At 51.5% G+C, this 15,802-nt stretch overlaps 4 protein-coding genes across 4 annotated transcripts; all 4 read right to left on the bottom strand.

Moving 5' to 3' along the window:
• Positions 1 to 137: 137 nt before the first annotated feature.
• Positions 138 to 4,298, bottom strand: T310_6497 (Copper-exporting ATPase; the record flags this gene model as incomplete). Its single annotated transcript, XM_013470679.1, has 1 exon — positions 138 to 4,298. The coding sequence occupies one exon, from the start codon at positions 4,296 to 4,298 to the stop codon at positions 138 to 140; it is 4,161 nt and encodes a 1,386-aa protein (XP_013326133.1).
• Positions 4,299 to 5,521: 1,223 nt separating this feature from the next.
• Positions 5,522 to 7,934, bottom strand: T310_6496 (Transcription initiation factor TFIIIB; the record flags this gene model as incomplete). Its single annotated transcript, XM_013470678.1, has 3 exons — positions 5,522 to 7,171; positions 7,237 to 7,445; positions 7,514 to 7,934. 3 exons carry the CDS (start codon positions 7,932 to 7,934, stop codon positions 5,522 to 5,524), a joined length of 2,280 nt encoding a protein of 759 aa, XP_013326132.1.
• Positions 7,935 to 9,339: 1,405 nt separating this feature from the next.
• Positions 9,340 to 10,383, bottom strand: T310_6495 (uncharacterized protein; the record flags this gene model as incomplete). Its single annotated transcript, XM_013470677.1, has 1 exon — positions 9,340 to 10,383. The coding sequence occupies one exon, from the start codon at positions 10,381 to 10,383 to the stop codon at positions 9,340 to 9,342; it is 1,044 nt and encodes a 347-aa protein (XP_013326131.1).
• Positions 10,384 to 12,566: 2,183 nt separating this feature from the next.
• Positions 12,567 to 14,102, bottom strand: T310_6494 (DUF250 domain membrane protein; the record flags this gene model as incomplete). Its single annotated transcript, XM_013470676.1, has 5 exons — positions 12,567 to 12,935; positions 13,005 to 13,412; positions 13,478 to 13,695; positions 13,831 to 13,880; positions 13,969 to 14,102. 5 exons carry the CDS (start codon positions 14,100 to 14,102, stop codon positions 12,567 to 12,569), a joined length of 1,179 nt encoding a protein of 392 aa, XP_013326130.1.
• Between the last annotated feature and the right edge of the window lie 1,700 nt (positions 14,103 to 15,802).

Genomic DNA, 15,802 nt, shown 5'->3' with positions numbered 1-15,802 from the left:
TCGATCAATCTATCTATCTAAAATAAATTCACTTTCCCTTGTGTATAAATTCGTGGGTATCATGATCTTCATAAACATGAGGTATTGCAGCAAGAGAGACGTTGAACGGATTGATATGCGCGATAAGGTAATGATTGTTATCTTTTGAGGAACTTCCGAATGGTCCTTCTTCCTTCAATCCGCAGGGCCAGGCTGCTCGACACAACAGAAACACTGCTAAGAGCCATCGCGAGTGCCGCCCACACTGGGCTCAACCTCCAGTGGCTTTCGACCGTCACCATACTACCCCCTACGAGATTTTGCGTTGTCCCTGTGTCGATTGGGTACAGCACCCCGGCTGCGATGGGGACCAGACAGAGATTGTACACAGCGGCCCAGCCAAAGTTCATCTTGATACGAGCAAAGACCCGACGGCTGAGAAGAACAAGCTCGAGGATGGTGCTCAAGTTCGAATTCAGCAGAATAAAGCTCGCGGAATTGATTGCCACATCAGATCCCGATGCCATGGCGATACTCACGTCAGCGGCTGCAAGGGCTGGCGAGTCATTGGTGCCATCACCGACAAAGGCGACAATCGGTCGCTTCGTCTTTCCTTTCCGGCCTCCATTCACCTCGGTCGCTGTACCTTCCTGAACTTTCCGAATAAACTCTGCCTTCTGAGTTGGCAAGACATTGGCCATCACGTTTGACCGAGGAATGCCCAGACTTGCTGCGACAGCGTGAGCGGTTGTTTCATTATCGCCAGTGCACATAAAAACGTCAATGTGTCGTTTCTGAAGCTGTGAGATCACTTCCACAGACTCCGCACGGATTGGATCTGAGGTTGCGAATATGATGGCCGGGGTAAACTGAGACTTCTCAGACTCAGTTCCGGACAACTTGCGTAATGCTAGGATCGCAGTAGATTTCCCAGTAGACTGGTATCTAGAGAGTATATTGGAGAAGAAGTATGATTCCAAGTCAGATGAAGAAAGTGATCGCACAAGGCGCTCATTGCCAATGGCCGCTTCATACGTGACTTCGGGGCCATCAACTGAAAGAGTAAACATTCCCTTCATTCCTTGGCCAGGTATCTCAGTGATATCGGACGAAGACACCGACAAGGACGCCTTGGAACTGCAAAAATCAGAGATCGCCCTCGCTATGGGGTGATTGCTTTTCTGCTCGAGTTCATGAGCGAGAGTCCAGGCGACTAGTTCCTGCTCTGACTCCTTTGTGAGCACTTCGTGATCGGAAACCTTCAGGCTACCACCTTCGGTCAAAGTGCCGGTCTTGTCGAAAACGATCGCATCCAGACGAGTTGCTTCCTGGAAAGCTTCGCCGCCACCTCTGACAAGGATACCTCGCTTTGCCGCCAATCCCACGCCCACAAAAAGCGCTGTTGGAGCAGCAAGCGCCAGACCACACGGACAAGCCACAACGAAAACCGCAATCGCAAATTGTAAGCTCCAAAAAGCCCATCCTCCGAGTGGATTGTCAAGATATCCAGCAGGTAGAGTTCCCGACTGGCCGAGCGCAAACCAAATGACAAAGGTAAGGATCGCGATGAGCGTGATCACCGGCACGAAATACGCGATGATGAGATCAGCAACTCTTTCCAACGGCGCGCGTTTGCTCTGGCCTTCCCGTACGACTCCTACAATCTGGTCCAGCATCGAGGTACCACCGAGCCCTGTCACCACGACTGACACCGGCTGACCGACATTAACGGAACCTGAATAGACCATATCACCTTTTGTCTTTGTCACAGGCCTGGACTCTCCCGTCAATGAACTCTCGTCAAATTGATACTGTCCACTCCCTGTAATAATCCCATCAGCTGGTGGGGAAGCCCCGTGAGGGACGTTGACCGTGTCACCAATTTCCAAGAGGTCGACATCGATACGCTGAATCTTGCCATTCCCATCAGAGTTTTCAGTTTCTGATTCACTTCCATCGCTGGCAGTGTTGGTGACTAATAATGCTTCTGTCGGTCGGAGCTTTCCCAAAGCCGTGATAGCATCTCCTGTCTTTGCTTTGCTGTACGCTTCCAACGAGCGGCCTGCGAGAATGAAGAGGGTGAGGAAGACAACAGAATCAAAGTAGGTTGACATGCCAGCGCCTGACGGAGTATTTGTCGTAGCGCCAACTATGAGGACAGCCAGTGAAGCGACGTAGGCGACCATTGTCCCGGCAGAGATAAGAAGATTCATGCTACCGAATCGATAAAATCGTCGCAAGATCGGAACCTTACTCCCTCGCCGCCAGAGAGCTCTAATCTCCTTCATAGCACGAATGTGAAAGACATCCGCTCCATAAAACATCACAGGGGTTGTCATAATGAAAAGGGCCCATTCTATCCGGGACACCATTCCGGCCCACATCGGCTGCTCCAGGAAAATCCGAATTTTATTGTCTGGCGACACCAGCGACATGAAGACGATACCAATAATAAAGGTGGGAATGGCCACAACAAATACGAAGAGCAGACGAGATAGCAATCGACGCCTCTCATGCAACTGCATTGCGCGGGAACGATCCTCGATGCTCGGAGGGTGATAGACGCTTGCTTTGAAGGCAGGATGTGCGGAATTGATAGCTGAGATGATCTTCCGCACAGTTAATGATGGCTGCTGCGGCGTGTATGTGATTTTCAGAATTGGATTCTTGACAGAAGGGCTCTGCTCAATTTCGAAGGAAGTATCGGAGAGGGCGTTCAAGGATTCAAGAATCTTCTCTGGACAGTGATGACAGAACATTCCATCCACACGAATCATGATGGTTCTGGTCGAGGAAGCAACAGAATCTTTGGGGTCTTCGGTCGTCAGAGGCACGCATTCAATGACGGCACCATCATAACCTAGATCTTCGATCTTCTCGATGATCTTGCTTAGGTTCTCTTTGCCCTCGAATTCCACCTTCCCGCTGTTGGATAACAGATCTACAGAAGCACTCTTCAAAAAGGGGAGCTCCTGCAGACCTCGCGTGACTGTCCCAACACATGACCCGCACGTCATGCCACCAATGCTGATATTCGCAGTATAATTTGTTGGAATCCGTGGCTCTGAACTACGATTTGATAACGGGCGGACTTCTTCAATCGAAGCCTCAAAACCAATGTCCTCGATCTCATTTTTGATCCGCTCGACTTCGGACTGGGCGCCAGAGTAGATGACTGTCGCGCTGTTTGTCAAGAGGCTCACAGAGACGTCTTTCACACAATCGAGCTGCTTGACTTGACTGGTAACAGAATTCACACAGGATGCGCAGGTCATGCCGCCAATGCTGATGCGTGCTTCGAAGTCCTCTGATCGTGGCTGACACTTGACAGTGACATCATCGACCGAGGCTTCAAAGCCGATGTCCTCAATCTCTTGAATGACTTTGTCAATATTTTCTTTTGGAGCACGATATGTCAGTGTGGCACTGTTGGTCAACAGATTCACTGACACCGTTGTAACGAAGTCCAACTGTCGTAAAGAATCGGTGACCGAATTGGCACATGCTGCACAGGTCATTCCAGATATGCTAATGCGAGCATCGAACTCCTCAGGCGGGTTTGGCGGTTCTGTCTCAGCCGGTCCTATTTGGTGATTTGGCATTGACATCGGCTGTTGAGTTTCATTGGGGAGCGGTCGCGGCTGGGATAGGAGATCTGGCCTGTTGTTTCTTGTACCACTGACGGAGATAAGATTTCTTGTGTCACCATCACCAGAGACCCGCTTGTCATACAGGGGTTTGCTTCCCGTATATTTCCACTTTTCTTTGTAGATTTCGTAGTTTGGTTGGCTGTCTTCGCTTCTCGACTTTGCGAGCTCCTCCCACCTACAAACATCACAGTTCTCGATGTGCCTGCGTCGTGCGGAGGCTCTCTGGCCACGGTCCTGCCATGGTTTCGGGGAGCCTGGAGTAGGAAGCAAGGAGGAGGAAACGAATCGGTTACTATAAGAGGACCATGACGATGTATCAATCTCCACGACGATCGAGCCAGCTTCATTGTACGTCGTTGCATGGTGGACCTCGAAAGCAGCATCAATTAACGCTGAGGCCAGGTCTGATGTTGCAAGCTCTGACCCATGATGGATGCGCACTTCCTGAGTCACAATAGAGACCTCCACATCTTCGATAGATGGAAGGAAAGCGAGGACCTCTTTGACAAAGGCAACGCAGGATGCGCAGTGGATGTTATTGGCCAACAAGACAGTGGTAAGGGTCCCGGAGTCGGCTCCATCGTGGGAGACACCAGCTGGCCTTGGATCAGTTTCGACTGACGCCAGAGACAACTGTGTAAGGCGTTTCTCATCCATAGTACTTGGCATGTTGGAGGTAGTAGTAGATCGTCGATATCGTAGGCCCAGCGCTTCTCATCAGCGCGACTCAGTTTGAAACTGAAAGAATGTTCCTCTGAGCTGTAAAGTCCTTCTTTTGGAGCGGTTTCAATGAGTATTCAACAGTGAAAGGTGATCAAAGCTGTTTTGATATACATGTACTCCGCAGTCAAGTGATGAATAACGATGTGGAGAACGGAAACTTCAACCTCCCAAAGCCGCCACAGCAAGAATGGAACAGTTGTAGGAACAAAGAAGAAAAGAAAAGAAAAGTGTAGAAAAGCAACGGGAAGAGCGATGAAAGATGGTAGAGGGTAAAAGAACCGCGAAGAAGAGAAGGAATGAAGGGGCTTGCGCTGTTCGTGCGTGATCGAGATCGAGACCAGCTCTCTCGGTCTTTGCCAGGAAACTACGCACAAATGCCGCAGGCGTGATTGGAAAGAGAACCGCAACGCTGTGGCAAGAAGGAAATCGCAGATCCCATAACAGTAGTCTGTCTGGCAGAGGATCGACAAGATATTATAAACTAAGCACGATGAGGAAATCAATAATGACCTGTCCATCAGGCTTCGCTGGTGATGCAGTGATGAAATAGGTATGCATCATCCATCCAGGGGTCCGGGCTCTCTGATTGGTACATACAACGCCATCCTCAAAACACCGTCGAAGACACCGACGTGGTTTGCTTCTTATCGCACACGTACCTGCAGAATCGCTCCACTCAGGCGTTTGACTGCTGTGACCTGCTCATCCAACCTGGGGGCGCCCTCTTCTACTACCCAACAATGGAACTTTGGTGCCACAGTGTCACAGTTATCAGAGTCAACGTGATCTTACAGTGGCGACTACATCACTAGGTAGTAGTCTACTACGTCTCACGCACAAAACCCTCCGTTTACGCGCTCATTAATTATTTTCGACTCTTATTCTCGAAAATAAGGTGGTCTATCTGGTCGACAATAATAATATTAATATTAATCGACTCCATTCCTACGTACTGCACGGGCTCCACCCCGAAATCTGCAAGACTGGGAACACTTCAAAACAAATCACATTATTGGGTATCTAACCAGACTCCAACAAATCTATCCGGTAAGGATGGTCGCCGTCTTGCGGCATGCACAACAAGACAATGAGAAAAACAAAAGGCCTTCGACTCGAAAATAATGTACAGTAGAAGTACAGTAAAGGGCAGAGTCCCCGATGTGTCCCCTCTAATCATAATCGCTCCCTTCGTCATAGTAGTCGTCGTCGGCGTAGCTATACCTACCAGCAAACGCCGCCTCGATGCCATCGGGATCGTCCCCTTCATCGTAGTCATCGCCAGCGTCGTCCTCGTCATCCAAGTCATCCAGGTCATCGCCCTCCTCTTCATCGGGATAAGCTGAGGGTTTGTCCCCGTTGGGTCGGTCTGATTCAGGAACGGGACCGAGGATTTCCTCCTTTGGCGCGTCTGAGGTATCCCTTGCAGCCGCAGTCGCCGTGGACGGGACGGCAGGTTTTGTCGTAGTTGGGCCGGGTGGTGTTGGCTCAACACTAAGGCTACGCCGAGAGGCGATACTCTGGCTTCTGCTGCTCCTGCTTGCGCTCTCTGCCTTCGCTTTCGCGGCTTCCTGCGCGCCTTCCTCGCCGTACAGAGACTCCAGCAGTCGATAATTGATCTTCCTACTAAACCCGCGCTTTTCGAGCATCCTCCTTGTCGCCTCGGCAGGAGTCGATGCTCGACTGCTCCTTCCATCCTCGCCCTCTTCACCCTCGAGGTATGTGACATCACCCAATCGGCCTTTGCGTCGCTTACGAGGCTTCGCGGGCACACCTGGTGCGGAGGCCTGCGACAACGCGAGCTTGAGTGCTTTAGCCTGCTGGGTCCGCAAATAGTCCTTATTCTCATGGACCCAGATCCGCTCCTTGATCTCCACTTCTGCTGGCGAAAGGAGACAATTCGCAACTTCGGGATCATCTTCGAATTCCGCAGCATCAATCTCTTCGCTTTCAGGTACTGGTTTCCGGACGGGAGCTTGCGATGGGGCGATGGCGCTTTCGACCATATCGGAGCCTTTCGACAACAACTCATTCATCTCGTTTTCTAGCGCTTCTTCGGAGGCAAGTTCCTCAGCAGTTGGCGGGGCTGGCGCCGTTCTCTTCGGTCGGCCGCGTTTGGGTTTCGTACCGTCCTCGCTGACGGAGGACTCTGGCGTTGGCATGCCATTTTGTCCTTCTTCAGGAGCCGTTTCATCGACAGGAGTGGCCGAGGGTTTGTTGTTTAGCAGCGCAGGGTCGATGGGTGGATCAGGTATGACAAAGCCATCGGCGTCGACACGCTTCTTCTTTTCTGGTGGTTGAGAGGTCTCCGTGGAGTTCTGGTTGCCCTCTATTTCTGCGGCAGTCTCTGGTGCCTTCCTCTTCCGATATTTCCCCTTTCCCTCTCTGGCCTGGGTGAAGGAAGGCGGGTCGTGAGCGTTCTCCAAGTGTACAGAGCGAAATTGGTCGACAGTTAAGTCACCGCTCTCGGTGGAGCTAAATTCGTTCAAACGCTGGTTGATCGTGATCTCCGTCACCTTGACGACATAGACCACTTCGCGGACAGTGCGACGGAAGTTATTCATTCGTGCCGCGAGAATCAGGGCAGCACCGCAGATACCGGCGGGCCGTCTCCCTGTAGTCATCCAATCTCGGTTCATTCGCTGCACGATCCGAACAGCTTCACTAGCCACTTGCATGGTGGCTGATCCGAACTCCAGCTGCTTAGCAAACCGGTATATCAAGCTCTCTGGATCGATTGGATTCATAAGGAAGACGGTTCCTCCCAGACGGAGTTCGTCCAGTAGCGCCTTGTAAGCACGGCCGAGTTTAAAGACATTAATCTGCACCAAAGTTAGAATCGTTGGCGAGATACTTTGTAGCAAAGAAACAAAGGCATATCACATACCATCAATACGTCAGCAAAGTCGATGAGCATGACCGTATTTCCTTCCTGGCGTCGACAGGCAATGTAGAGACACACTGCGGCAACGGTTTTGGTACGACGACCCTGGATGAAATTCAATCCCACAGCAAGCTTAAAGATTTGACTAGCTGCCTTTGTGGCGCTTTCTGGAATGTACAGCGCACGGGAGAGCTGCTGGATGTATCGATTACCTGGATCATCGTCAGTATTCGATTCTTAGTAGTGGATGGAGGCAACGCGACTCGGGGGGATGGCGTACCATTTTGTTCGGTGATCTCGCGACTCTCCATGCCTCCTCCCCGCTGGTACCCCGGGCCATAGCTGCGTGTATGAGTCTGATCAGCTCCAACGAATGTTCCTTGGACGATGGCTGCACCTGACGCGGTTTCGCCGAACGTGACTTCGGAGACAATGTTGGCTTCACTGATGACTGTACCGCACCCGGAACACACCTTCTGGCCCTCATCCTCAACAATATTAGGGGCAGGACAGCTAGGATTCGGGCAGGTGTTTGTCTTCGGGTGCGTCGGCGGCTTGGGGCCCTGTGGACGTGCTGGCGCCTGGGGACGCTTGATGGGCGTAGGATGGGAACTTTTCAAGCTCGCCAAACGTCCCACCGGAGGGGCACGAGGCCCGGTCTTTGGAGGGACCGGACGCGCGCCGGCGTTGGCAGTGGACATTAGGATAAATATTTTAAAAATGAGAAAAAAAAAATGAAATGTGAACAATGTCTTAATGTAAAGTAGAGACTGGGGATATCAAACGTCAGGGTGCAAAACCATCTCCGATGATAAGAAAAAGCGGAAATGGTCGGCTCGAGCAGAGAGCTCAAGATCAGACTGAAATGAGCGACAGGTTGATTTAACAGGGAAAAAAAAGTTAGGGGCCCAGCAGAGAGCAATAGCAGAGACCTGAACAATAAGATACCAAATCGGGCATCGAATCACATAGTTCGATCGGCGTATTGTCCACAGACAGCAGAGTGGATGGTGAATGATGCTAGCGGCGAGGGTGAAGCGAGAGCAAAATCTTTGCATGCGGGGATGCGGTGGCCCAGCGGGCTTCTTCTCTGCCGCGAGTCACGTGATTCATACCCAAGGAAAGACCAGACTGCTGTCGAACAGTCTTCGTTCGATTCCCGTCGAGTCTGTCCATTTCGTCCCACATAACCGTAACAACGCCACCTTAATTTTACTGACTGAAATTTCAGATAAGGGGCAATACGGGGATCTGTATGAAGAGAAACTCGTCTGGCGACCAAATCACTTGCTTGTCATTCTCCCTGTTCTTCCCCACTGGCTTTGCACCAACATTGCGAGAAAAGAGGTTGTCTATAGCAGCATCATGTAGATGGATGTGGCCAACATCCACACCGTAGAAGACTCCGCATCAACCGAGGCAAAATTCATTGTTATGTACCATTATCTATTTTTCCTCATGACCCTAACCCTTTTACATCGTTCGTGATAAGAAACAGAAGATACACATTAAGGGTTCACTGGAGATTTGGTGGCTACTCCTGGGACCCTGCGACTCAACACCCGCAAATACTTAGTTGATTTACGACATATTTGCATACAAGATAGTAGTCTCGACAGTCTCTTAATTCTTTTATTTTTTTCTTTTGCGTCGATTATTAAATTAAGTGCCTTTTGACTTACTGTGATCACGTTCTCTTTCTTCTTCTCTTTTTTTTTCTGGCGAACCCGACTAACTTTTGAACCCCCCGAACCCGACAACGCCAAGAAAAACAGATTATACAACACCTCAAAAAAAAAGACCTCACAAAGAAAAGCCACTATTCCGAGTAGGAGGTGACGGAGACCGTAAACAAGGAAAAGCGTCCTGACGTGGGAGTCGAAATTCCATCGGCAGTCGAGGCTCATGAGTCGAGGTCCATCCCCGTACCCATGACCATCTCGTCGCTCAAATCGCCGTTCGCAGCGACGATGACACGATCCTCTTTAGAGACCCGTGCGATAGGGATCCCATTACCCACGACACAGTTCACCGGGACACCTTTGTCTCCCGTAACCCGTTCGGGGGGATCTCTCAGCGGCTTTGAGGATCTCCGTGCCCTCGAATCTAATGGGCACAGACCGGAGATTCTGCAGGCAAAGATCCCAGGTCGAACCGACCAGCTGAGCCTCGGTCAGGTCCTCTTTGAAGAGGTAGAAGGGTAGACGGGTCGAAGTCGAAGGGCGACGGGGCGGTGGCGCTGTTGTGTACAAAGGTATTCATAGCTGGAGTTGGCTGCGTGGCTGGCTGAGCAGCTACCAAATACGCGTTCATGCTGCGGTTCTTGAGTAGAATGCGAGCATTGTAGAGATACCTGTAAAAGTGGTTGTTGATGTATTTTTCCCAGCCGCACACAGCAGGTGCCATGTCGTCATCGTGGCTGACGCGCTGCCAACTGATCCCTAGGAGACAGGTAACATCATCGACGCGTGGTTCTTCGGGGATAATCGAGGAGCTGTTCTTGCTGAAAGAGCGGCTATGATCGTCGTCGCTGGTGCGCTGAACTCGCTGCCGGATCGAGGCAAGGGCGATGTCGTCTAAACCGGGAGCGGAAGGGTCGAGGCGCTGGGATTTACGACTGGGAGCAGCTGAACCATTCGCATCGTGAAGCTGATGTGACCTGCTCGAGACCGGAGGGGCAGCAGCAGCCTGCTGTTCAGCCAGCTCTTCATACCATGTGCCGGTCTGGCTCTCAGCGGAAATGGCCAAACCGGTTCGAGGGTTGAGCAGCATCATGCCCTCCCCATAGATAGGCTCCTCCTTGACAGCAGGGGCAGGTTTGGAAACGAGGGACAAGCCATTGGATTGCTGGCCATTGGTATCATCATCAGCATCAGTGGCAGATTCTTCCCGAGATCTCTTGCGTGACGGGTTCGTGAAGATTGGATTGGCGGAGGATGCAGGGGTCCATGACGACGAGTGACCCGTCGTTGGCTTAGTCGAGGTGGAATGAACACCGTCCATAGATAATGGGCTAGAATCGGTCTGGAGACTCTGCGAGGCAGTGTCAAACGTCGATTGAGACGGGAATTGAAACGACGGATGGTCCTGGGGAGGGGAGAGGACCATAGTCGGGCCGTCGGAGAAGGGATTGTAGAGAGTCGGACCCATGGCGATGATAATTTACGCGATTACGACGAGGTGGAAAGCGAAGCTGTAACGAATCTGTTTGTCTGTATAAAGGTGAGCTAAGACACAACGAGTTATAGCAACCGTCAAATATCAGTAAGACCGTTCCGTAACGAAGGCGAGATTGATCCGGGATGCCTGGCAAGAGGCATGCGAACGGGCCGACAGTCGTCAAGGACAGAGATGTTGTCGAGCCGGGGGAAGAACTGAAAAGGTAAGTAGCTCGGTGCAGGACAGAGAGATGAGACAAGACAATGGATACTTCTCAAGAGCTAGGATGGTAACGATGTAGCAGTCCAAGAAAGGATTGGGAAGTAGGACGGAAGGGGGAGAAGTAAGAGGAAAGGAGGAGAAGAGAAAGAAGAGAGCCAGGTGAGACCGAGACAAAAACCACGGGTTTATGGGACGGCCTGAGGTGGATGAAGAGAGCCAGAGTTTCGAGGCTGACGATAGCAGACGTGAGGTTCGGGAGCAACGCTTTCTGCCGCCCTGCGATGCAATGCGGAGAGTAACGCAGCCAACAGCAGCGAATGCTGAGCTGCAGGGAAGGTCCTAGACTTAGTCCCGGAGCTGGGCGGTGGAGCTTGAGACAACCGGAATACGCTGCCACTGGAGCAGCCGGCAGCGACCATGGGCGGATAATGGTATGGTATTGTATTTTCCGTGTAATGATTACCTCGGCGGCTCGGCGAAAGACGGCGGTGGGGTGGAAGAACGAACTCAGCCAATGGCAGTGCGGGGCTCCAGATTCTTCCTGGGAGACGATACCGCCCATGGTTTCCATACCGGAACAAAACCGTGACAGGCATGGCACGCTGCCAGGCAACGGAAGCAGCGGCAGTCATGACGATACCAATACCAAATCGAACGCCCCCGTCCGTGCTCATGGGCTGAACGATCCGCCCTAAACCGAAAAGGCAAGCGACCATTTCGATCACTTGCGCCTTGGTGTGCGGTGGCGCCACAGCACGGTTGAATGCCACCTGCTGATTTGCTGGAGAAGAGACGGGCGTTACTTGGCGTCACCTGGGGGGCGAATAATGGCTGAGGATGTCGTTCGCTCAGTGGGACTCGCGTCCATAGTGGAGATAGCCCAAGCGAGCCCTCGGATCCGAGAAAACCCTTTGCAGGGGTCTCTATATTGGCTCATTGGCCGGCAGGTATAGCCTTAGGCACTGACCAGGCATTGACATGACGGAATCCAACAATCCCATGCCGATGCATGGATGTCACGCCTCGCCGCCCGACTAAGCCAAAACAGGGAGATCCGGCGTCGCTGACGATTCCTCAGGACAAGGAGCCAGGCAATCAATCCTGGCCATTGCTGGGGGGAGCTGGTGAGGGTGAGCGCCCGGCAGGGTGAGCATCTGGCAGACACAGCTCGAGGGAGATCAGATGCACGTACTTTAACACTAGCATTTTCCCAATTGTCGGAGGCAGATCCGCTGAACACACCAAGTAGATGGTCATGAATAGAGACAGTGAAGACATCGTAGTTATATAGCAATTAGTTGATTTTCTATCTCGACACAAGCAACAAATGCCTGCACCCAAACCCCGGTGCACCTTCTATTCTAGACATGGAAATAAAGCAATAAGATGCACATATGATCACAATACAATGATAAAAGGAGTTGCAAAGGGAAAAAAAGAAGAAGAAGAAAGAAAAAGAAAAACGCGCAAAGTGAATGATCTCGAGACAAGAATCAAAACAACAAGGGGTAGAGCGAATTATAATGTATAAGATCCGCACCCACCGAGTCGAGAAAGTAGGAAAAAAAGTGAAAGAAAGTAGGGAAAAAAAAACTCATTCAAATCCTCCTCGGACACTGGCTGCATTTCCAGCGGCAATCCGGCCGTCGCAGGTCTCAGTGTGAAGGACCTCTTCTTATTGTCAATGCAACTCATCTCGTGGCCTGTATTTCATCATCAGACCTTTTTCGACCATAGAAACACCAAATCCACTCAATCCCGGTCAGCTTTCGCAGGCTTCCTCGATTAAGTCGTGACCTTGCCGACGTAAAGCAAAACGATATTGTACACCTTGTCCTGTAGTCTGCAAAACAAGTAATGCACAAATACCACCGTATAAGCCCTGAATTTCGAAGAACTCAGTTGTCCCCAAAGACTCCTTGTCAGGACTAGTAGGTTTTAACAACACGCAATTAGGCGTTGCCTGCGGTCGCGCCACCAAGCACGCCCTTCACCTTGTCAATGGACTCCGGGGCATAGCTAGGTGCAAGCGCACCAATGAAAAGGAAGAAGCCAAGAAGAACGGCACCAATGATGATCGCCTTGCGCTGAGCCGGGTGCTTGGAGCCATACTCGGCCCAGGAGCGGTTAGCCTGGCTCGTGTATTCCCTGATCTTGTCACCGCCGAGCTTGTAGTAAACCAGACCAGCCAGGGCGATGGAGTAACCGAAAAACTGAGTGGCAGTGACAGGGGTGTGCCAGATGATCATCGAAGCCGCAACCAGAAGGATATCCTTCAGGACACCGCAGAGAGTCATCACGAGGGAGGAAGTCTTGCCAATCTGCAGAAAGAGCATCATGAGCACCTAATGCTAGATGTACCGGATCTGAGAGCAAAAAGGATTGCTTACCAGGAAAACAACGGAGACGTTCAGCAAGAAAGCGACCATGGCGTTGGCAATCAGAGTCAGAACGCCCACATTGTAAATGTTCTCCATAGTCATGTTAGGCACTTCCAAGAAGAGAGCCGTGATGCCATTCATGACAGCGCAGACTGGGGCAAAGTAGTACAACGAGACCAGAGGGTCCATCTTGAACTCGGCAGAACTCAACAGACGCTGCACCATGACCAGACGAACGGCCTCGAAGACAATACCACCAATCTGGAAGAGGAAACCGATGAAGACGAATTTAATCTCGCCAAAGGAGGCAATGACGACACCAATGACGATGACGGACACATTGATAAGAACTTTGAAGTTCACTGGAGCCATACCCAGACCCCACGTCGCGAACAGGACAGCAACTGGCGTGGTAGCCTGAAAACCCCATTAGAACCCGACAACTATGAAGCTTTCCACCCCAGCCGAGAGGCAAATCTCACCTTAAGCATCTGAATAAAAGCAACACTGAGATAAAGGTATGTCACATTGCCACAGATCAAGCTCAAGCTGAAGAAGAGACCGATAGGCACGATAGCACGGAGGTAGACACGACCCGTCATCTTGACAGTCTTACGGCCGTCAAGCAGAGTGGTCGTGCGGGCCAGGATCTGGGTCATCAGGGTCGCAAAAGCCAAATGCCATGTTGTGAGGACGATCGCTAAAGGCACGTCAGAAAATGGCACACAAAACTATCGACAGATGACGTGGTAGGAACATACGGAAGCCTGTTCAGAATGACAGCTGTTAGTATCGCGTGAACTCGATTCGCATCAGGATATAGGTCTGTACTCACGGAAATTCGCATAGTCGAGGAGATGTTTGTTGAAGAGAATGACACTCGAACTGAGAGCGATCCAGGCACTGTCCACGACTGTGAGCCAAGTCCACACCCGCCTTTGCCCATTCTGGTCATGCGGGAGGAGTCACACACCTCACATAGAAAGCGGGATGCAAGGCCGGCTTAGGAGGCTCCGGCTTCTGAGCAGCCGGGTTGACAGTGGGCAGAGTAGGCTCCGAGCGAGAAACCTCGCCCGACGTGCGGACCTTTTCACCTTCGGAACTCATGGTTGCCAATGCGCGAGCCTGGTCAGCAAGAAACCGTTGGAGATCGAACGGTCGCGGCCGAAGCAGGCTGCTTGTGCCAAACGCTGCGGAGGCCACGGGGAACAAGTTGGGAGAAGAGGAAGAATAGAAAAAAAGGAAAACAGAGAAAAGAAGTAGTCAGAAGGGAACGAGCGGCGACGGTGAACAGGAGCCAGGAAACGAAAAAGGAATTTTTCGAATTTAGAACAGTGGTACGTAAACGGGCATGGGACGGCAGCGCCCGGAGTATATGCCTTCAAGGGATGGAATGGGGTGGAGCTTTGGATCGTGTGAGGACGAGATGAGGGAAATGTGGGAGAAGCTGGTGAGCGAGGCCGGGAGGACCAGGAGAGCCGGATGCTGAAGACAGGCTGGTTCGACCAGAATCAGATCGCGTTCCCGTCGGACGGGGTCGACTCGCTGTTTTGGTGAATCTGGATCCTGTGCTGTAAGCGATGGGGGGCAGCAGGGAAGGGGACTAGGCAAGTTATCCGCCGCAAGCAGGCAACGTGGGTGGAAGACGTGGCAGGAACCTCGACTGGGAAAGGGGGGCCAAGCCGGTGCCGGCTGACTGGGCGGGAACGGAGGCGGCTAGCTCTTGAAACAGCGCGCACGGCTTCACCGACCGGTTTCAGGTGCGCATAGGCGCTCCTGAGGCCCACGCACCGCGGCCAGGAGAGGCCACCGACCCATGCAGCGACCACGGGCCCGTGGCAATGTAATTTAAGAGCGTGTGATGGTGGGAACGGTGGATGCTTGTAGTGCTTAATCTGTGCTGTGCTTGTGCTGTGGCTCTGCGATGTCGGTGGCTTCCAAATCGTCATCTTCGTCCCGGCTTCTGGAATACTCAGAGCAGATCTGCTAAAAAAAAATATGTGTCTTGGCCTGCTTAATAGTGACACCAGTACGGAGTACTCCATACTCCGTACTCCCGTCCGTATGGAGGTACAGAGTACGGAGTACAGCATGCTCATGCTCATATCAAAGGTACAGTACGGAGTACATGGATGTGATCTCTACCATTTGCTAGCCCATATTACTCCGTATTATGCTGGAAGCCCTGCGTGGGGTTTAGCGGAGCTTGGTCGCGTCCCTTATCACCTGGCCTTGCAGACGGGCCTAAATCTGAGATGACAGGCATGAGCCGTCAAGGGCGATCTGGCCAGTTGTTAATTTCAACAGAAGTATTCGAGACGATGGACAGGCTAAGATGGTATCGACTACGACCTACGGAGTGCTTAAATATCCAACCTCGCCCTGTTCTCACTCAGTCAATTGCTACCCTGCACGGAGGACTCTGCAATCTCCCAGTGTTGGACTTCAGGGTGATAATCACCATCTGATTGTCAGTGGTAGTATTGGATTTGCGGCAATCAGTACGAGTCGGAATGCATTAATTTCGCAGTGCTGCTAATATTATAGCGTAGCAACCATCACTTATCTCAATTTAGAGATGGGAAATTTGAGATTACACTGGATGAAGTATTTTAACACGCAGTCTTTGCTTTTCTTTTGCCCGGTCTGACTAATCAATCACAAATACGGAGGAGGATTTCATTTTGACCACTTAAATTCCTCAAGGCCCTTCCCAAACTTCGGGAGCCTTTCACAAAAGTTTTCAGGAACGGAACCATTGTCACCTTTGGGAAATTTCGATTTCAATTTCAACTGGCGTCCCTACG

This window comes from Rasamsonia emersonii, assembly GCF_000968595.1.
Source record: "Rasamsonia emersonii CBS 393.64 chromosome Unknown ctg1118621760416, whole genome shotgun sequence".
Classification (NCBI taxonomy): Eukaryota; Fungi; Ascomycota; class Eurotiomycetes; order Eurotiales; family Trichocomaceae; genus Rasamsonia; species Rasamsonia emersonii.
Note: the sequence above shows the minus strand (reverse complement) of the source record. Positions and strands in the feature narration are given on the sequence as shown.